The 22,153-nt window shown below is 40.1% G+C and overlaps 1 protein-coding gene across 1 annotated transcript in view; it reads right to left on the minus strand.

Moving 5' to 3' along the window:
* Positions 1-17,839, minus strand: part of LTK (leukocyte receptor tyrosine kinase) — a 49,449-nt gene extending 31,610 nt beyond the window's left edge. The window contains exons 1-8 of the mRNA XM_058848953.1: positions 17,824-17,839; positions 17,600-17,713; positions 13,591-13,746; positions 12,747-12,969; positions 5,649-5,788; positions 3,717-3,854; positions 2,668-2,820; positions 1,503-1,603 (exon numbers count right to left, since the gene is read on the minus strand). Coding sequence (XP_058704936.1) covers positions 1,503-1,603; positions 2,668-2,820; positions 3,717-3,854; positions 5,649-5,788; positions 12,747-12,969; positions 13,591-13,746; positions 17,600-17,713; positions 17,824-17,839 — 1,041 coding nt within the window. The remainder of the gene's footprint in view (positions 1-1,502; positions 1,604-2,667; positions 2,821-3,716; positions 3,855-5,648; positions 5,789-12,746; positions 12,970-13,590; positions 13,747-17,599; positions 17,714-17,823) is intronic.
* Positions 17,840-22,153: the final 4,314 nt, after the last annotated feature.

Raw genomic sequence — 22,153 nt, forward strand, 5'->3', positions numbered from 1 at the left:
TCCCCTCCCTGGGAATTTGAGACACCAAACCTCCGAGTCTAGGTCAAACTCTTTGATGACAGAAATCACTAAACCCCCACTCACTGATTGTATTTGACTCATCACCTTTACTAGCACAGAATTTTCTCAAGGAAGACCCAAACTGACCCTCCTGTTGGGCAGCTGTTCTTCAATCACTGATGACAACATCCACAGCCTCTGACAGGAGGTTTCCTTATTATTGCCTCCTCTGAGGGGAGGGCTGTCCTGGCCCAAATACCTTTGAAATAAGGACTGTCTCTAAAGGCAGGAAACATCAGTCCATCTACCTGCTCCAACTCATACGCACCACCTGAATTGTAGCACCCCTATGACAAGTGAACAACAAAATCATCAGGCCAAAGAATGTTTTGAAGCAGGACTTGTTTCTCTTTCTTTGGAGTAGCCACTTCCAGTTTGCCACAGAGCAAGAGAAAGTTGCCATTTCTACCACTGCTTTGAGTAATTAGCTGCTCTTTTTGTTACAGAGGACTCCAGTACCAGCAGGAAAGGCAGCACACATGTGCTCTGCAAAGAACAACCACAGAAGTTCCTTAATCCTGCAATGTGGCCTCAAATCCTTGCCAGTGGAGGAGAGAATGGATCCAGATCTCCTGTGGCCTCTACACAATAAACAACAGCTATTGCTTCTCCTCTCCTGCTTTTGTGAACCTACCTCAAATCATATTTTATTTTGTTGTATATTTTGTACCCAGTAAATTTTTCCTGTATTTATAAATAAATAAAGATGCCAATGTTACATTTCTGGCATCTGCACTGTATTTATTTTCCCAGCTCTAATTTGGAAGCATCAAAGCTTTCTTTTTTCCCCTAGCAAGACTGGACTCCAGCTCAAACTTGCAGCTTAATTTTCATAAGTGTTATGACTCTAATATTACTTAATATATTTAATTCCAGCATCTCAGAGCTGCAAGGCAAGTTGTGTGATTTTATCAAGGCCATTAACCTTTTGAAATTCCTGAAGAATGTGATCAGAAGTTTATTATGTTCATCTATTTCTGGAAAATCTAATGCCTTCTAACTTCACACTCCTGTTATCAGTGAAACTATCAAGTTTATTAACTCCTGCACAAGTAGTGCAGAATTTATGAAGAAAAGTCTCAACAGCAGATATACTAAAAGACTCAATGGCCCAGCCAGACAGCTCCCTTTTCTACAATCCGTCTGCCCCATACAATTTAGCTGTTGGTCACCTCCCAGAGGAGTATCTCATCCTAACTGGTAGGCTGGGGAGGTTTCCACAGTGAGTATCTGATTTGGGGCTTCTGCTTTCACTTTCTGGGGATGCTCCTCACATTTCCTTTCCAGTTCTGGACCAGTGGGCAGCTGGGCAGTACAGCCAGCTCCTCTTCTTTTCAGTGTTGTGTAGAGCGTGCAGGGGACAGGAGAACAGGCTAATTGTGGAAATAGTGCCTACAGCCTGATGATTTGCTCCACAAAGGTGCTAAGACAGAGTGACACACCTGGTAGTCTTCGGTGGCAAGACTGGCTGGCAAGCTGGTGCTGTAAGCCTTAGCCATAGCACTTGTCTGAGCACTCTCTGCTCGCAGGTAGAGAAAGTGTCCTGGAAACACAAAAGTGAATCAGAAAAGACAGAGTGGTCTTCTGCTCTTCTGTGTGATCACTTGCAATAATTTAACATCATTTATGTTAATTTAGGTAAGTAAGTATGGGTAGGTGTAAGCAGGGCTTGAGTGCAAATCTATTGGTGAGGTTATAGTAAACACTCTGGTAGAGTTCAGCAGCACAAAAGCCAACATCCCAAACCCTTTCCTGGAATGTGAGTGGATAAATGTCAGATACCACTTAAGATCTTCCCATACAGAAGCACACGCCACTCTACACTCCTAATTCCTACACCATTAGCATCAATGACTCTTGCTGAGAAAAACACTGGGCTGGAAGGGTTTATTTGCAGTCTTTGTTTCCAGGGAGAGCTTACACAAGCTCTCAGGAGACACACAGGACACTCCGACAGAAACCCTTCATTTTGGCAGGGAACTGTGAGGCAAGACTCATGTGTGGTAACACTTCTGAATTTCAGCCTGAACAGGTGAGGGTCTGGCCTCCCCCCTTTCTTATTTAGTAAGATGACAGTCTGCAGATCTGGGAATTATTTTATTCTTTTTTTTATCGTGGTATTTGATGGCACAGAATGTCTATGGTCACTTGGGATATTCTCATATGTGATGCTTTTCCTAACCCACCAGTGGAGTCTGTCAAGGGTCTTCAAAAGATTTATTTTTACAAGCTGCCTAATTCTGTTGGGCAATTTTTACCTAGTGATGCAGCAGTTACATTGCTGCTGAAGTACTCTGCAACTGCATCCTCATAAGAGGAAGGAGCAGGGAAGAAGTATATGTCATATGAGATTTTAAAGGTCAAGGAGAATCCTCGTCTCTGAGAGTTTTGTGTCAACTTTTTTGCAGAACTTGTTTAATATAAAGTTTTAAGGCATGTTCAAAAGGTAATCTTAGGTACATTTGAAGTTGTTATAGATAATACTGATGTTGAAGTTCATTTCACCAGGATGTCAAAAATTCTTGACCAATTTAAATAAACTTAAGTTCAAGGCTATTGTGTACATGCATGCACAGAGAGTGGGAGAGAGAACAATGAAAAACCTACCACCAGTGGCTTGCAAAGTAGACCCTATAAATGAGTCCTCTTGAATCATTTCAGAAAAGCCCCGAATAGACCAAGGAGATGCTGCAGTTTCATTCAGTGTCCAGCCACACAGACCTTCTTCAAAAGAGCAGTGTGAACCCTCTGGGAGACTGTCTACAATAGAGAATAAGATGAAGTAGGAAAATTGGAGCAACTTGATTATGGAAGAACACAAACAATAACAAAAGTGAAAATCCATTGTGGTTGTCCATGTTACCCAACCTATGCTACACTGTCAAAATAGGTCTCATTTGTTTATTTCCAGAGTTACCATTCAGTCAGAAAGCCAACATTTTGCTTCTGGAAATATTTGAGAGTTTTTTGTGCTGTCCTATTCTAAATACTGGGCAAAACTGCAGCTCCCATAATCTCAGGAATGGCAAATCACTGCCACCTATTTGTAAAGGTCTTGCTACATATGAAATTGCAGGCATCACAAAGTTTTGTGTCCACTTTAAGGAAGGTAAATCAACAGATTATTTTAAAGCCCCAGCACTGTACTTGGAACAAAGCTAAACATTGTTTCTCAGCACCACACATACTGTTAGGGGATTTCTCTGTCCTGATGTGCAAGAACTCTGAACTGGGATCTTGGAAGGGCAGATTTATGACACTGTTGGTAACTAAGAGTGGAAAGATGATGAACACCTTTCCCTCAAGGGAAGGTTTAGATCTTGGGTTCAGAAGGAAATTCTCACCCAGCTGCAGACATGTAAATAAGGTTTTGCCTTTCTCTGAAGTAGCAGTAACTGTGAAAGGAAGGTCATTGAGCTCTTTACTGCAATACTTAAGAGACCAAACCAATTTTAAAAAAAATCCGTTTTATTCTATATAGGGTGACTTTTCAAAGAGAATCTTGATATGCAATTAATGTTAATGGGCCAAATTAATTCAGGAGGTAAAATACTGAATTAATCTAAAGATGGAATAAATTAAACTCATTTTTTAATTCTAAATTATTTCTTCTAATGGAATGAAGGTTCCCACAAAGTGTCATACCACATACTCACCACACCTCACTCCTTCCTCTTCTTTGGTAGAGCAATCACTGATGAACTCACAGATCTGTAGGTGGCTGACACAGCCTCCATGAATGCAGGGGAAGGTTGAGCCTTTGTCATATATAAAAAGATCTTGATTTTCTTTATCTAATGGGGAAAAGAAAAAAGAGAGCTAAATCCAGAGATAAGATTACAGAATGTGTATGACCCTTCATGAGTATTAGTTTTCACACGTAGGACCTTGTCCTTTGTACAATAAATCTCTGCTTTTTTCATGTAGGTTTCTATCCAGCATGAGATGCCTGGACCAAATTTATTCACTTCTCTTTCTCATGTGCTGCTTTTGCTGTGTTTGTGCTATCTTTAGATGATTCTGTGTTTTTTTTAAATGAAGGGCCTTGAAGTTTCCTATGGTGATGCGCTCCTCAGTTCTGCACACATGACTGTGCACCTGCCAGGCAGCTGTGACATGCTGCTGGAGGCAGGGATACCCACCTATCTCCAGCTCTGATAGACACATTGCTATGCCCTGTTGGGGCTCAAGATGAACCAGCACTTGGGCTGCTGACTCATTTCTGTGCCAGCTTCCAGCTGTGGCATCCAGCCCATGGGGAAGCTGCTTGCCCAGCAAGCTGGCTTGCTCTACACGAATTTTATTCATGCACCCTAACTAGTCCAGTCAGTTCTAGTCTGGGAGCATTTGACTGACTGCACGGGTACCCATCAGCCAGGCTGAACATGATTTTTAGGTCTGATATTTCCCAAAAGCATGACTCTTAATGCACCCAGCCTGTCCTGTGGATGCATATGTGCCCAGGCCTGTAGTGGACCTGCTGTCTTTTAGCAGAGCTCTGTGCAGAAGTTCCGCTGGGATTGTTACCACTCTGGAAAAAATGCATAAGTTAGGGAACCACTTGCAGGAGAAAGAGAAAAGAACACTTCTCCACCTGGCCAGGTACACACTCTGAAATAGTATTTTTTCATGACACTGTTTTGTGCCAGATACATGCACCAGGTTATTTAGAGACTGAGAGCACAGTGCTTCAGGGTGTTTGCATCCCCTCAAAACTCTAGGACTGTCAAAAAAAATATTACATAAAAAATATAGTATGTTGAATTAAAAGAATAATGACTACAATTAAATCTCTAATATGATCAAAACCATGCTCATAATAGTGTTTTCTTTTCACATTACAATCCAAGCTATTTCTACAGAGTCTGCAAAATGGAAACAATAACATTATATTAATTAATGAAATTCAGGAACTGAAGATGATTATGTCCCCAGTCTGAAGACTGCCTGTGCTGACAGACTCTTGCACTTCCAAGAAGCCTAAATGACATTAGCAAGGTTCTGCACTGCCACTGAGGATCATTTGCATGACATTCAGAACAGAACTGTAAGTTCCAGGTAAAACTGAGGTCTTAGCTGAGCACTCGGTACTTTAGAGAAAAAAAAAATACCTTCAGATTATTTTCATTTTAGATAGAAATTCTCAGCCTGGCAGTAGCAAACAGACCCCATTGGGGGCAGATAAATGTTTCTTTTCTTCATAGATTTGTTAGATAAAACCCAAGTATGGATTTTATACCCAAGATATGGATATTATAGATAATACCCAAGTATGTGTAACCTATTGGTTACACAGGGTAGACTGTTGTTCTTGATTATTTAAGAGACAAAAATACTAAATGCTAAAATAATCTAGGTAAAGACTTTTTTCATCCTTGTTGTTGGATTCAGCATAAGTCCAGTTGTTTTGGGCTTTTTTCCCCCACAAAGATCAAGCAAAGCAAAGCCAAAAAACAGAGAGGATCACTTAAATTAGTTCTATAATTCTGAGTTACTCATCTTTCTTCTAAATCCTCTCCCTCATCATCCTCATCCATTTTGCTGAGGACGCATTTGGTTATTCCAAACCTGTCTGTGTTGCAGCATACCATGAAAGCAGTTCCTGAGGTGCAAGGAGCCCAGTGCCAGTACTCCAGCCTCCTGTGCTCCACAGTCTGAATACACCAGGGTGATTTTGAATGGTCTTTCTATTCGTCCAATCTGGGCCACCAGGTATTTCCATTTCATCCTAGAGGACAACAGAATGTTATCAGACATACACACAGCACATTGGAACCCATGGAGTCTCTAGCATAAAGATTCTGCACCATACCAAAGAGAAGTAATAGTATAAATGTGGGAAAGGGGCCAATGAATGCAAAATAGCAAGGTACAAATGGGTGTTAATATGAAACAAGTGATATTCAGCCTAGCAAGCTCATGTAAGGTTATCTTTGCTGCAGAGCCTATTGCTAATGATGAAGAGATCCAACAATTCCCAGTGATTCCTAAATGGGTCTTAAATTATCACCAGTTTTGGACATGCTATCCCAATACATGCTTTCCACATACATGGAAAATGTGTATTTGCTCTTGAAAGATCAACCAAGCAGCTGCAGGAGTCTCTGGAGCTCCTCAAGCCAACATTGATATTGTGTGTTCTGGAAGTAAATGTCTGACCCTGAATGTTTCTTGGCTGTGACAAGAATGAAAACCTTTATCAGTGTGTTGTCTATCTGATTTTCCACCTTACAGTGCACCTGTAGAGTGCACCCACAAAGCGAGGGAAAGAAGAGAAGTGCTGTTCCAGGAAAAGCAGATTACTTGTGCCATTTACATTTCTCTACAGAGTAAGTGCCATAACCTGCAAATCTAGACTGCAAAAGTTTCTCAGTTGTGCAGCACTTGTGGTGGTTTGGAGAAAGACAAATGACCCCATGAACCCTAATTTTAAAGATGGTTGTCAGACATCAAAATCTAGAGAGGACACCAAAAGGGAATTTTTGAAGTACCTCAATCAAATAAAGCCTGATGGAAGTCAAGGTATCCAGGTGTCATTAAAAAACTACGGCAGAATTCTTAAAAATATTTTTACTTTATTTTTGTTTCCAAAACCTGTTCTTATATCGTATGTTAACAAGACAGCAAAATACAGTTAAATATATGTGCTATTATTTTGTAAATGGATTGGAGCAAGGCTAGTGAGAAAGGAATCCTTGCACTAAACTCTTTTCTGAAAATAGTATCAGACAGAGATAATTTTACCCACATTCTATACACTGCTGATGTTACTGGGGCCACTCTGGACAAGTGACCTGAGTCAGTGCCAATGGAGTAATAAGAAGGCAAGGCCACAGTGTTAAGACATGTTGATCAGCTCTGCTCCTAGTATCACTTTTTCATTTAGGAGAAGCCTTCAGCTGCCATGGAGTGGTCACATAGCCCTTGTCCTGCACCAGTAACACCTTACAAGGCAACACCCAGATTACAAACACATCTCTTCTGGACTCAGTATAAAAATCACAGAACTGTATGTGCACCTTACAAAAAAATCCAAAGTAACTTTAATTTCTTTATCAACCTCTTAATTTCTTTATCCACCTCTCTTGCATTCTTCCCTCCACAAACCAATTATATTACTTTGTCTGCATAATATTTTTACTATCCCTTCTATGGCATCCACCCACCTTTTACTTTCACAATTGTGCACATGCATAAACACCCACAGATACCCTGAACTCATATGAAACTGAGCTCCTCTTACAAAGGTGACCCTATTTCCTCTTTTTCCTGTCCCATTATAATATATTCAATAGTTTATTATAATTTAATCAGTCTTCAGAAAGATACAGCCCTGAATTACAACAGCACCATCTCTGCTTCCCAACATGGGAGAACAACTGCTTTGCTTTCATTTTGTATTACAGTGCAGCTTCAGGAACATCCAACACGTATAAATGTATCTCATAAATATTCTTACAAATATATTCCCCCCCCACCACACTGTGGGACAACATCCAAGACCATCCAGCACTGACCCACAACTGAGTCACTTCTGCTACATGATACAGCTTTGTTCATCACTCCATCGCATCCTGTTGACCACAAGAATGAAGGGGCCATAATCAAATTGGTTCAATGAGCCAATAAGGGTAAGGGCAATCCTTAAATCTTTCAAATTTAGCTATTAGGCATACTAGACCTGTCAAGCACTGAGGCATAGTTCTAGTACCTCTACCAAGTTACAACCCACCCTGCAGCTGAGACATCACAGTACTGCCAGTGCTAACACAACACTGAGAGCAGGAACCTGTGGCACACAGCCTCTGATTCACAGCCACCGCTACATCTAGCAGTAGCAACTAAAGAGCCCCACAGCTGAAAACAATGACAGTTCCTCTGCTGCACCTTAATCCTATATGCTTCATGAGTCAGATACTTTGGAACTTGCTGTTTATAGACTGTATATCAAAATAAAATTACTAGCCATCTACATCAATAAGCCAAGCTCTGAAATGCCATGACTTAGGAAGACACACTGTCCATTCTGCCACCTCTGCTGGGAGAGCTGTGGTATCTGGTAGAAAAACAAGGCCACCATCTTAAGCCACTACTTCTGTCAATTGGCAGATCATCTGAGTCAGAGCACTAAGGTCCCGTGAAACATCGCAGTTCTGCACTGAAGCATCTCTGGTACTGAAATTTTCTCCATTTATAACTCCTCAGAAAAAGCTGTCTAGCATCCAAAGACTGCAAAAATGACAAGCGGCTTTGCATCACATAAAGTGCTTTTGTGTATGAAATCTCTTCATCATCAAGGTATTCCCCGTCAGAGAAAGCCTCACCCCCTAGGTCCAGCTGCAGCAGGATTTCTAATGCTGTAAATAATCACACCTCCTTTGCTTGGTGTCACCGCTGAAACGGAAGCTAGTCAGAGCCAATGTAATTTCCTTAATGGAATCAGGAACCAAGCCCATTGTTGATCCAGCAGAAGATGGATCATTGCAGCAGACTTCCAGATAAGCCAAGCTTGGCAATAACTTTACTATTGATTTTATGTCAAACCAGATCTCAAGTATTGAGGCAATATTGCTCTTCTTCTAAAAAGAGATGTTAAAATTCATCTGTATGCATGGAAGAACTGTCAGGGTCTGACATAATTTTGAGAAATTTGCATGGATAGAAAGTTTGGAGTTGCAAGCTACCTAATGCTTAAGGCAAGGGAATTCAAGATTCACCCTGAAAACTTTTGATTCCAAATTTTCTTTTGCAGTGTTCACATTGAGTTTTCATTAGCCTCTCAATCTTCTCTGCTGAGCAGATGTTTTCCACTGTCTTCTTACCAATCCTTTTTTGATGTGATTTTTCATATCCAACAAATGTAATTGATGATTAGGTTTAGGAAAGATTTTATGTAAAGAATAGCCATTTCTTCATTAGAACTGAAAAATGCAATAAAGCAGAACATGAAAGCTGAAACATTTTCTAAATTAGGGGGACCCACTATATTGTTTTTTTGCACAAAGCTGTGTACACTAGATGCTTCTAGACTCAATCAGTGAACATAAATATTAGAAGTTTTGCATTACTTTTATACACACAGGAATTTTTGTCTGCAAGTCCTCACAAACATCCAGTGCTAGCCACTGGGCTTAAATGGAAATAGAGAGAGCAAAATAAATACCTACCACTCCTGCCTTCACCCAACTCTTAGAGGGTTATTCTCTGATACAGTATATTTTGGGGTGCAAGTTCAAGAGGGGTGCAAGAGGCACTAACTGAATCATACTCCCACCTTAGTGCCCAAAATTCATAGTCTTATTAGCAGCTAGACAGCCTCACCCTTTCTAGATACATTTTTTAATCAAAATGGCTCTGCTCATTATTGTCAGCACACATTTAGACATTATCTGAGAACACTTACCAGGCTACTGCCTTGTCATCTGTACAGTAGGAGAAGTTAAATAACTTTCATGGATAAAACCAACCACATTAGTAGAATAGAAGCGTCAAAGATGGCAAGTTTTTTCAAGTGTCTCAGAAGATGGTGGAGCATTTTATCACCACCACCCCTCAAAAAAAACCCCAAAAAACTGGGGAAGACACAAAAAACTAAGCAATTAACAGTTTTGTGTGGTGTGCTAACTGCAAACCCATGTGTGCACATGGCCATGAACCTTTTCTTTTCTGGTCTACCAAGACTGCTGCGGCCATTCCAGAATGAAAACAGAAAAAAATCAGCCAGGCTTATTGACTACAGAAAGTGAAAATATTACCCCTGCCTCAAATGATGCTTTTTTATTTTCAATGAAGTGTGAGTACTTAGAGTTGAAAGAAACTAACATCTTACTGAAACAGTTTTGGCTGAGAACACTGGAATAACTGTGGTCCACAACAAACACAAGCATGTGAAAACACTCAAAACCGCACAGGACTCAATAATTTTCAACTGTGGCTGATTCTGGGTCTGTGTGGTAGAGATTAAAAGGTGGGATAAGCAAAATAGTAAAAACATTTACGAAAAAAAAAGTTTAAAAAAAAAAGTGAAAAATATATTAGATGTGACCTGAAAAAGCACCATAACCATAACACTGAGAAAGTTAAAACAGTTTTCTGAGTTAAGTGCCAGACAAAGAAGGCTTGGCCTTGCAAGTAAGGCTACAGGCTCCTGATGTTTGAGCTTTACTGACATAATGAGAAATAAAATTTAATATATTTTTTGTTAGTACATAGAATCTCAAACACCTCACTCCCTCAGCAGTTCTCCTTCTAATGGATAACTCAGAATACCCATGATCTATAAGCAGTATTTAAAAATAAGCATCGTGACTTTGTGACTTTTCCCTGCTTGTTCAGAGAACATGGTACCAAAAGTCCATCCGTTTCTTTTTTCTTTTGTAAAGGCTTACGTATGAAAAAGTAGTGGCAACTTCAGTACTACCAATTTAACGGTAAGTACTACTGGTTAGTGAGGTGAACAAGACAGAAACTTTCTCTTACATGTAAAATATATCTAAGGTTCTGGGAACTGTGTAGCTGATGGATCCTGAAGGACAAAACACCAGCAGAAGAATATTTCCAGGTGCAGAAAGAGGAAAGTTCACTGAAGTAGTCTGGTGCAACTGGAGTTTATGATGAAGTATAGCTTGGTCATGGAATTGAGATGTGACAAAAGGGACCATAAGCAGGGTTTCCTGGAGTGTCTGATTATCTGAAATAAGTGCCACCTAGCCTTTTTTCTATGTCCAAGTCTCTACTCTGATCTGAAGACAATCCCTTGGTAGTAATTTTCACTGGTTACACTAGGTACTACACATAGGCATCTATCTCAAGGCCATCTGCTCATTGTCCTCCTTCCTCAGCCCTAAATTTTGCAGCAGTGTTTGATTAAGAAAGAAAAGCTTGCAGAACTCCTACTCCCTGTGGAACCCTGGAACACTTCAGGGTGGTCTCCCCTTAACAAACAATGTTGTGAAAATCTTAATCATGGAGAGAAAGTTAATTTCAGGCTACTTGCCTAGCAAGAAGCAGGTCAATCCCTTTGTTAGAAATAAATTCTGTTGTGCCTGCATGGTCAGAATTTTTTTAATTGTACGGAGATTTTAAAGTTTCCTTGTAATGAGGGGGAAAAGGAAGGGTATGTGGTGGTTCCAAACTATCTCTTTTCTATCCTCCTTTCTATCTTGATTTCAAACAGGACTTGGTCTCCTCCACTGTTTAAAATCTAAAGAGTAAACTCTCTAAGCTTACCAGTGCTTCATTTCATTCTGTAAGAAAAAGTAACACTAGTGCCTGTGCCAACTTCCAATAAAGCTAGCTTCATTCTAATAAATCTAAATGCCATCACTTTTAGAAAGATTATAATTTCAACTTCACATAGAATTGTTTTGCAGTGCTCAAATAAACTGCTAAACAGCATCTATGATCCATTCCAGAGACGTTGCAGTGATTACCAGCAAAGCCTGGTCTGACCAGTAAGGTGTAGCAAAAGGGTATTTTATGAGTTTACATAGCAGAATGGAGCTGCAGCTGCAGAGGCCTGACAAATATTCAAAAAGCAGCAAGGGCAGCTTTGAGCAGGCAAAAAAGGATATTAGAAATTAATCCCAGAAAATGCTACAGATTCCCAGTGAAATTGGCAAGAAGATGGGGAAGGAATAGCCAGGAAGGAACTGAGCAACAGCTGAAAATGAGAGAGAAAGAGAGAGAGAGATCTGAAACGGAAAAAAAAAAAAAAGAAAAAAAGTTTTTTTAGTCAAACTCTGCTATCTTTGGCTGACGGGGACTCTTCGCTACAGATCTCCATGGCAGCCTAGGGAGTGCCAAAGAATTCAAAGAAAACAAGAACTGGGATCTATTGCTTAAGTTCTCCCTGGGAGTCAGTCAGGTGACGGAAATAAAAAACTGTTATGTGTCTGACCCAGGTTCTTACAAGTTGGACTGCAGCAAAGGAAAAACAAGCACATGGAAAATGGCAAAATTAGACGACACGTGGACTTTTCGCTTTCTTTTCCTGTTGTGATTTGTTCCCTTTACCCATTTCTCTTCCTTACTGCATTCTGCTACACACAGGAATGAAAAAGTAAAACGTTGGCAGGATCAAAGGAAATACAGATTGTCCTGTTGTTAAAAGAAGGTTGTTGCACCTTCTTTTGTTTTTCTTCACCTCTTCTTACCTCAGTTTTTTCCCTCCCTGAACTCTACAAATGGAGCAGAAGTGGGTGCTCCTCAACCTACTAGAAAGGAAGAAATTATTAAAGAGGTAAAATTAACCCCACCTCAAATGGGGTTATTATTAACCCATTCTCAAAATGAGAACTGTGACCCTATGAGCATCGACAGGACCCACTGAATCCATAGAGATTTCAGTCATGTTACCAAGGCAGTTTTTGGACTGAATGCATTTTGCAGCTGCAGTCCTAGAATCAGTGAAAAAACTAATCACTCTTCACCCTTCTAAATGTGAGGGAGGAAGAGTGAGATCTAAGCCAGTGTGTTCTTTGCAAGAAGGACACACAAAACCTGTCTGTTACAGGCATCCTGTCAAGGGGCTCTATGCTTCAGTCCTGAGAGTCACACCTTTATTTTCTGCTGTAATAGCAGCAATGATCCCAAGAAGGAAAAAGACACTGATAAACAGCAGCCTGGAGGAACTGCACTCTACCTTGCAATTCAAAGGCTTAACAGTTGAAAATTGATTGTCTTACCTGGAATTCTCCTCATGGCCAGCTCTCAGAGAAGTTATTGTATTTTTGTCTGTCTCCACGTATTTGATTTCAACTGTGAATCTCTGGAGGAGAGGAACAGCATCCTGTGAACATATGGCCAGTTCCAGAAAGCAAGAATCCAAGCTCCCAGGTAGGATGGGGCTTTGCAGGCTGAACTCACATCTATCTGGGAGTCTACTGGTGCTCAGGAAGAAAATGTCCCCTGTGAAGAGAAAAAAAACCACAACAAAACAAGAGACACATGGCACGGATGGAAGAGAGATAATAAGAGGAAAATGGATAAGGAGTTCAAAGCAAGGAGTCATGAGAATAAAGGAAGAACTATGCACAAAAAAAAAAAAAAAAGCAAAGGAGAGAGAGAATAAAGTAAAATATAAGGGTTTAAGTAAAGAAGTTATAGAAGAAATGAGAAGAGAAGAAACCAAAAAAAGCATGAAGACATGTCCAACAAAACAAAAGCCAAAGACTTTGCCAGTCAGACAGCAGACAAGTGGAGCCAGCTCTGGCTTGTATAGGATTGAGATTCCTAAGAAAAATCCAGTCTCTGTAAGTAAAAGTAGCTTATCCCAAATTGGGGAGATAGAAAATGAGTATATAAGGGGGCCAGCTGTTTAGAGGGTACATCCATAGACAACCAAGGCAGCTCACATGAATTACATGGTTCTTACTGGCTCTTGGGCACTGGCTGTGCCTTTGGGAGCTCTGCAGCAGAGCCAGCACATGGTGGAACTTTCAGTGACAAGGGCCTGAGGCTGACTCCTGCTGCAGCCGGAGCTGGGCGAAAGCAGGCATCCATTCGAGGGCAAACCAGAGCTCTGCCTACCTTCAACATCTTTGCAGGAGGAACTGTTATCCAGAAGCATCTGCTGCCTCTCCTGGGCTGCCAGGACACCAATGGAAGATAACACCCAGTCTGGTTTCCCAAAAGCGTCTGTGGATGTCACCCATGAACAGCTTGAGCCGATGATACAGGAGACTTCTGTTGTGAGAAACCAAAGGTTTTGGTAAGGCCTGTCCCAGCTCCAGTGGCACATGAGTGACCAAATGCACAGTGTATGGGGGCTGTATCCCCCAGGAAATGGAAGACTCAAAGAGAAAATAGAAACTTTGTCTTGGGCAATAACAACAGAATCTCTCCCAGAGCAGGTCAAGAAACACGTAAGAATGAAAAACTAACCTGCAAAATCTCGGCAGAATGTAAGTCAAATTCCTCCCACTGGTATCAACAATGAATTTATGCCATTGGAAGGTCTAGACCACAAGTACTCAAAGTCCCAAATGACAATACCAATAATATCAATAAGGATATTGAAACTGTATGGATTTAGCATTTTTGACAGAAAGAACTGATACTCTAAGGGCAAACATCTCTTAGCAATAGAAGGGTCTTGACAGGGTCTCAAGCAAAATAGGTGAGCAATGCAAGCTTTACTTCACTTTTATTTTTATCTTTTTTAAACAGTTTTGCTTTCCTCTAGCAGGATGGATAAGAATGCCTTCTTAACAAACTCCAGAGTCTGCTTGCAGTATTAAAAACACTAGATCATCTTGGCCAGAATTTTTCATAATCAGCATATTATAAACCAGACAAGAAGTAATTCACTGTTCTCTCATCAATCTAATATAAACTCCCTGAAGGGATGTTAGCTGCACAAAAGTCTCCCACACAGAGTAGAGCTGAATAGAGCTGATATTAATTTGCACGATATTTATTTTCAGTAGTAATAATAATATTACAGTAATAACTGGAGTGTCCCAAGGCCAAGTAAGAAATATTAAGAGACTAAACATTCGTATTTAGGATCCTGATGTCCAGAGGGTATTCAAACCTTGCAGACATGAATGACATGAAGTTTTCCCTTTGGTAGCCCTATTCCTGTGGAGAACAGGTAGGAAGGAGAGAACTAAGGTCAGAGATATAACAAGGAAGTGTGGCTGAACAAGTGGGGCAAAAATAAAAAACATAAGAGCCTCCAGAAGACTATCTAAACTTTCAACTAAGCTTTCAGAAAAAGAAGAAATGGAAGCATCTTTTGAGCGCAACAGCAAAAGCAGACAAATTTTCTTCTTAGTGAAGTTAATGCTAGCTTCATTTTTATAAAACAGCATCCAGTGAGCAGAGGTAAGAGAAGCACAGATGTTACAGAGTTGCATCTAACTTTGGCTTGGCACAGGCTGTGGTCTCCCGCCCAACCACTTCTCCTCCATTCCTTCAGATGCTCCCCAGCTCTTTCTGGCCTGCTCATACTGGAGCTTGCTGCCTCTCTCAAACTGACACCTGGGCCAACCATCCAAATTTCTTCTTAGCCCAATTCACCAAATGCATACGGCTTAGGAAAGGCCTGGGCAGTGTTCAGTCCATCATTTTTACATGAAAGCCACAAGCAGAAGAACTGGCAAATTGTGTACATGTGTGTGTACGCAATGCCAGACTCCAGCAGCACACGGGGATGAGGACACCAGCCAGTCTCCTGGCTCTCTTGGATCTAGGGAAAAATGTATGTGCACAGCTCCAGGCTGTGGTTTGATGATCCAGTAAAACAACTTCAAGGGTCTCAATTGCTCAGGAGTCCCATAGCTGTGTGACAAAGCAGAGTCCTGATCCAGACCTGCTGTGCTGTTTCAAATTTACTGAGGTTTGACAGGTTAACTCAGTGTCCACAGACTTATTGTCATAGAAGTAATATTTTTATCAGATAATTTTTTAGTTGGTCGTAAAACCCAGAAAGCAATTTCTCTCAAAACAGCATAACGGTGAAAGAGACCAAAGTGAAAGCTCAGGAGAGAAAAAATTCCTTTTTCAACTAGACAGTCGCATGAAACTGTTGTTTATGACAAAATCATTTCATTAAACATTACTAATACCTCAGCTGTATCAATGCAGACTTAACCCTTTGAGTATGTCTCACATGGCAGGGCGGTTCACAGCTGAGATAGGTGAACACAATTTTCCCCTTGAAAAGCTCCTAATTCCCAACTCTCTGAGCTTTATAAGGCCTGTGTGACACAGCCTGAGGGAGAAGAAATTTGAATACCTGGAAGAGTCTGGAACAGATCAGGAAAGTTTTTGACAGTAAAAAAAAAAGACTCATTTCTCTAGGAAGAGATCACATGCATCACATTGTGATGGAAAGACTGGTCAAAAATAGGCAGGTTTTAGCACAGAGTAAAAGAGCTGGGTACATTCATGGCCACAGTGAAAGAGAACACTGAAAGGTGAAACCTCTAGTGCCACTATGTAACATCTCACACGTGTTCCATATCCAGCTTTGCTTAAGAACTTAGAGAACCTCAAGTATAAGTCAGCAAGAAAGGAAAAACATGACAAATTAAAATTTAAAAAAAGGTATAATAGAGAAACATATCTGTATTACTACAATTAGCAAAGGACACATTTTAAGATATTACAAAAATGCTCCAAAGAAGATTGGATTTAAAAATGCTCATGGACAGTCCAGGGTATATCAGAAAGGACTTTAAAGAACTTAGATATCATCTGGAAGATGCTACTATAAGGAATATTCCTCTGGCAAGGCTATTGTTACACCTGGAAGGAATGTGTGACTTTTCTAACACCCAGAGGCCTTTTTTCCTTGTTTAACTTCTTCATTAACAAGCTGAGCAAGGAGACAGAGTGCACCCTCAGCAAGTTCCCACAGGTCACAAAAAGGGAGGAGAGGCTGACACACCCCAGGGCTGTGCTGCCATGCAGAGCAGCCTCGACAGGCTGGGACTGGGCTGACAGAGAGCCCTTGAAGGAAAAGCCAGGTCCTGCATCTCGGGGGGTATAACCCCCTGCACCAGCACCTGCTGGCTGGCTGGGAAGCAGCCCAGGAGAAGGACTTTGGGAGCGAGGTGAACAAGCAGCTCTCTGTCAGCAAGCAGTGCACCCTTACTACAAAGGCAGCCAGCAGCTTTCTGGGCAGCATTAGGAAGGGCTTTGCCAGTGGATGAGGAGAGGTGATCCTTCCTCTCTACTCAGCACTGGTGAGACCACAGCTGGGGCACTGTGCTCAGCTCCGGGCTCCCTAATGCAAGAGATGTACAGACCTAGAGGAACCAGCCCAGCACAGGTCCACAGAGATGACAGGGACTGGAGCATCTTCCATCAGAGGAGAGGCTGGCACAGCTGGCACTGCTCAGTCTGTAGAAGAGTACAGTCAGAGGGATTTTATCACTATGTATGAGCACTTAGGTGAGAGGGAATGAAGAGGAAGCTAGGCATTCCCAGTAATGTCCACTGACAGGACAAGAGGCAGGCAACACATGTTAAAAAACCTAACCACTCACTTGGTTTTCACAATGTCTTGAAAATAAAATTCCACCTGGAAAAAAAGCTTAATTCAGTATCAAAAAAGATAGTTTGTTCTATAGTAGTGGGAAAGCAGTTCCATTAATTAGCTTTTATTTCAAGGACTCTCAAACCCAAATCTGGTAGATTTCAGTGTACTGATGGAAAGGATTTTATTTTTCCTTCCTTTTTCTTTCTCTTCCCTTTTTCTGATGTGTTGGGTTTTTTTGATTTGTTTTGTTTGTTTGTTTTGTTTTTTTATTGAGGAGGGAGGCAATAAGTTTCTTTTGTGGAGTGTTGTTTGGGGTTCTGGTTTGGTTTTCTCTCTATCTTTTGTATTTGGGCTTTTTTGTTTCTGTTTAATACAGAAATAAGGAATTCCCTTAAGTTTACACTGGCCTTTCTGAGTCATTGCTAAAGTTCCAGTAAGAAACAGTGTCACAGCTTTCTGGTAAGAGGTGCTTGTGACTGCCAGCATCTATCTTACCCCTAGATTCTGAGGGAGAAATAAGGAGGATGTAAGGAAGAGGACTTGTGGTACCTGGTTTAAAAGGCTGATGCAATGAAACCATCCTATTTTTAATCAGGGAGAGCTTCTGAGTTGGATTTGGTGAAGAAGAATTTTCTTCATGTGACCCAGAGCAGGAGACAACAGCTATAACAAAATAAAAAGAAGAAGGGATGTGTTTGATGTTGCTATACGAAACTCTGCTCCTATTTAATAAAGTGTGAGCATATAACAAGGCCCTGCTGCATCACTCTCACCTTCATTGCAATGCATCATTGCAGTACCACCCTGACATCTCCAGAACAATTCATACCAACAGCTATTTTATTTGTTTAACCTGTGCATGTGAAAATACTCAAGTCCCAAATTAAGCATGCGGTAGTTTATATCTAAGATTATGCCTGGTCTTTTCTAGAAGTCATAAACAAGTTGGCAAAACCAAACATATTTGTTGTTAGAAGGTGTTCACAGGCAGCAAGATGCAAAATTAATTGCTTTCAAACCTTGGCTATTTGAGTTCAGCAATATAAAAATGTCAAATTATGTCAGAGGGGACAGGAATCTTATTCACATGAATTGCAGTTGAGACAAGGATGTACAGACATGCCATTGATAACATCTAAGGTATTTTTAGCAGAACTAATTTGAACAATAATATTACAAAAACTTGCATCAGTACCTATAAAAAGAAAAACCCTTTAAGCTTGAACATGTGTTCATATGTTTCACTCACTATTGCATATAGTTTTTCAGCAATATCTGGTCTGATTTTGAATTGCTGTAACAATTTTCATTTTAGTATATATGACAACACATCACACAGTGAGTAAGATGCTGTGAAATGTTTCATAGCATAAAAATGCTACAACCTTCCATCTTTTATTATGTTACTAAAGACAGTCATTCAAGGGGTTCCAAGGAAGTGCAATTTTAGAACAGAAGAGCATTATGCTGCAGCAGACACATGCTGTACTGACAGATTTGGGGTCTCCACAGATCAATTGTCAAACACTATTTTTTCCTTCTTCTCTTTCCAAATATATTAGGGATATATTTCCAAATATATTTATACATTTTTATATGCACATTTATCTTAGTGCATATAAGACACAGGTACTGCCCTGATATGTTGGTATCTTCAATAACAGGATGAAATACTCAAAAAAAAAGGGAACTATGTGGCCAAAGTTTAGCCAGCCTTATGAAAAATCCATGCTAATTAAAAATCATATATTGCAAACAAATCTATTTTATTATATTAAAAGAAAGCCTGCTGTGTATAGGGCTTTTGACAACTGAAGTCTGCTCCTCCCAACTTATGTTCTGTGTCTTTTGAGTTACTGCTCAGTTCTCTTATCTCCCAATCTTTGCTCAGCTCTGCTGTAGCTTCAGTATTTACTTCCCTCAGGGCTTTACTCTGTAAAGTCTGTTCCACCCACTGTCTCCTCACACACTCCAGGCTGCTTGTATACTTTGGAAACAGCCTGAGTATCATGAGGCCCACAAACATAGTACAGCCACAGCAGAAGTTCTGCTAGAGACATTTTTCCTGTTACAACTAAAACTTAAACAAAATATTTGACACAGTCACACCCCACCTCCCTTCCCTACAAACACCTTTGGGATGTTCCTCTTGTTTTTCATTAACAAGCACACAATCCAGTGGCAGATCACCAGCAACAGAGCCCTAAGGTACTTGAAACATGAATTTACTCCCCTAGTGTGGAAAATACCTCCGTTGCCATTGCTGATGGCTGAGCCAAATAAGATACAAAACAACAGTAATACCCTACTCATTTTTGGTAAAAACTGCAAGAGTTCGCTCTAATGTGTGTAATAACAGTATTCACCTATCCTGGGAAGATGCCACTTACCTAACTGGGCATCTGAGAGGAAGGAAGGGCAGTCATTACAGCCGAGTTCACTGACAAGGTATAATTGGACAGAAGACCCTAGACTCAGTGACAGACAAGGAATTTGTTCATATGCACCCACAGAAATAGGTCCCCATTCATTCATTTCATCAGAGCAAAAAATTTCTGGCTATGACTGACCAGAAGAAGACTCACAGTAGCAGCTTAGCAGTCTCTAGTCCATCTTACGCTCTTACCTCAATTATTACGATGCCCTTATCTCAATTATTTTTCTTTCTCATGTATTCCACTTCTTAGATTTAATTGAAAATCTAGTGTACATAGTCACTAAGATGCTTCTGATAATCCACAGATGCTTCTGATAATCCCACATCATGTCTCTCACACATACTGGCATGCAATATGACATAAATTTCAGCATGATAAAAATAAGAATTATTCTTATCTTTTCACCACCATGATTTCTCTGTCTTGATCAGCAAAAGTCAATTGTTTAAGTGAAAAGAAATAAAGGATGAAGAGGAAGGAGAGTCATGATTTTAAATTAAGTCTGTGATTTAGGAACATAAAATGATCAGGAAGGAAGTGTAATATGTTCAACTGCCATGGGAAAAAGATGGGATCTTTTAACAGCACAGCACAAATTCATCTCTTATTCAGTAAAATAAGAAACCTCCAGCACTGAGAAGGCAATTCCACTCCTTTCATTATCTTACAGGAAAAAAAAGCATTAAGATACCTGCAGGGTGATTTTCTCCTGAATCCTATCATTACCTTGCAGGAGAGAAGTAAATAACAGAAAATATTTATAGAACTCCTGATGGGAAATCAATTCCAGATCAGCCAAGACATCTTCCCAACAAAACAGGAATTTCCTTTAGAGCACTTTCTAGTGGTATTCTCTATCTAATATCAAAATAGTAACTCAGTATTTCTCACTGTTCTCTGAGAAGACAGACTAATAGCTCTGTCAGGAAGTCACACTAAGCCTAAAGAGGACTCTGTCTGCTACCTATTCAATGATGTTAAGACTTCTACTTTCAGCTCAATAAATAATCTCTCTCATTCATATTTACAGCCTTAAATTATTAACCTTGCTCTTTGAAAATACCACCAGGATCTCCTGCTGCTTGGTATCAAACTCTCTTATTCTTTGCTCATTATTTGGTTCAACCCCAAGTCCCTTGCTTACTTCATCACTCTTGTTGTATTCTGTTGGACAGATTGCAGGTGATGGTCCAAAAGGAAGCAGCACAACAAAATACAGTTTTCCCAAGGCTTGCAAGGTGCTACTTCAGGATCTTCTAGAGCCCTCTCCAGTTTTTCAGGGGAAAAGGCAGAAAGGCAGACATCAGTGCACACCAATGTCATGCTATGCAGAATGGCCATTCTCTCTCTCCTGAGGTCTCCCTGTTGTTCCACACAACAATCTCATCAGACATTTTGGCCAAAATAAATTATTTTAGTCGATCATCTACCATGACATCAGGTGTCTCTGTGACATGTTGCCTTCTAGGACATGTATTCCCACCTTCCACTGTATTAGTTCCCTTTGAGAAACCTAGTCCTACTGGTGAGTTGAACTCTGCCTTTTTTTGCCCTACCTTAATCTGTAAATTATCAGCAGATCATTAGTACAGGTTTAATGCTGACCTCTGACTTATTCCTAAACTCCTGCATAGAACATAACCCAGAACTTATATTTACAGGAAACTCATAGGTAGAGTTAATTGACAATGATTCCTGTTTATAGTTGTGCATTAAACCAGAACGTGACACAGCAATTTTTCACCAGGCACTCACTAAAGAACACATGTAGAGTTATCAGTTTAAGAATGTGACCGAAGGTAGAATGTCCAACAGGACTTTTGTCACACTGGCAAACTCATCTGACAAACTGACACTGCTACAAGATGTCTTTTCAAAGAAGCCCTTTAGATTGACAAGTAATTATAAACCCTTTTGTAGCTCTTTGATCCTACATATGATATAGATGATTCTGGTATTTTTACTCAGACTGATTTCAAGGCAGCAATCTCCATTTTACCGAGCAGTCCTACTTGGCAGGAGTAGAGCAGATGTAATTTAGTACTGTCATCCAGCTCACTCCATTTATCTTTTTTAAATACTAATGCAGCATTCACTTTCTTCCAGTTCTGCAGAACTTCCTCAGTATCCTGACACACTTACTGAAAATATCAACACATGGATGTCTTTCAAAGTTCCTTAACTAGTTCTTTCAAAACTCTTGAACACAAGCTGTCTCAACCAGCTGTTTTACAAAGTAGGCATTTTAATAATGGTCTTTTTCACAATATTTTTTGGTTGTTAAGAAAGCCATTGCATTATTTCCATGTGACAGTGAAAAAACAACCTATTTTTTCCTAGAATACTAATATTTACTGAGCAATTTTTTATTTTGTCTCTATTATTCACAAACCTACCACATACATTTATGACAGATTCATATAATTGCTAAAATATTTTTCTACTAATGCACTTGGAAAATTTCCTTAGACTTCCTGCTGATTTCTTCTTAATTTCTTTTGCTTTTTTTCATCTATAGATAAGCTTCCAACTTTTCAACTTTCTTTTAGTGCAAGCAATGTAGTATTTTCCTTATTTTTCCTAACAGCACAGTCTCCCCTGTGAGCTACAGGCTTGTAGCTTTCTAGCTGTTTAGACAAGCAACTCAATTATTATCTGAATCTTT

Source organism: Poecile atricapillus, chromosome 1 (assembly GCF_030490865.1).
Source record: "Poecile atricapillus isolate bPoeAtr1 chromosome 1, bPoeAtr1.hap1, whole genome shotgun sequence".
NCBI lineage: Eukaryota > Metazoa > Chordata > Aves > Passeriformes > Paridae > Poecile > Poecile atricapillus.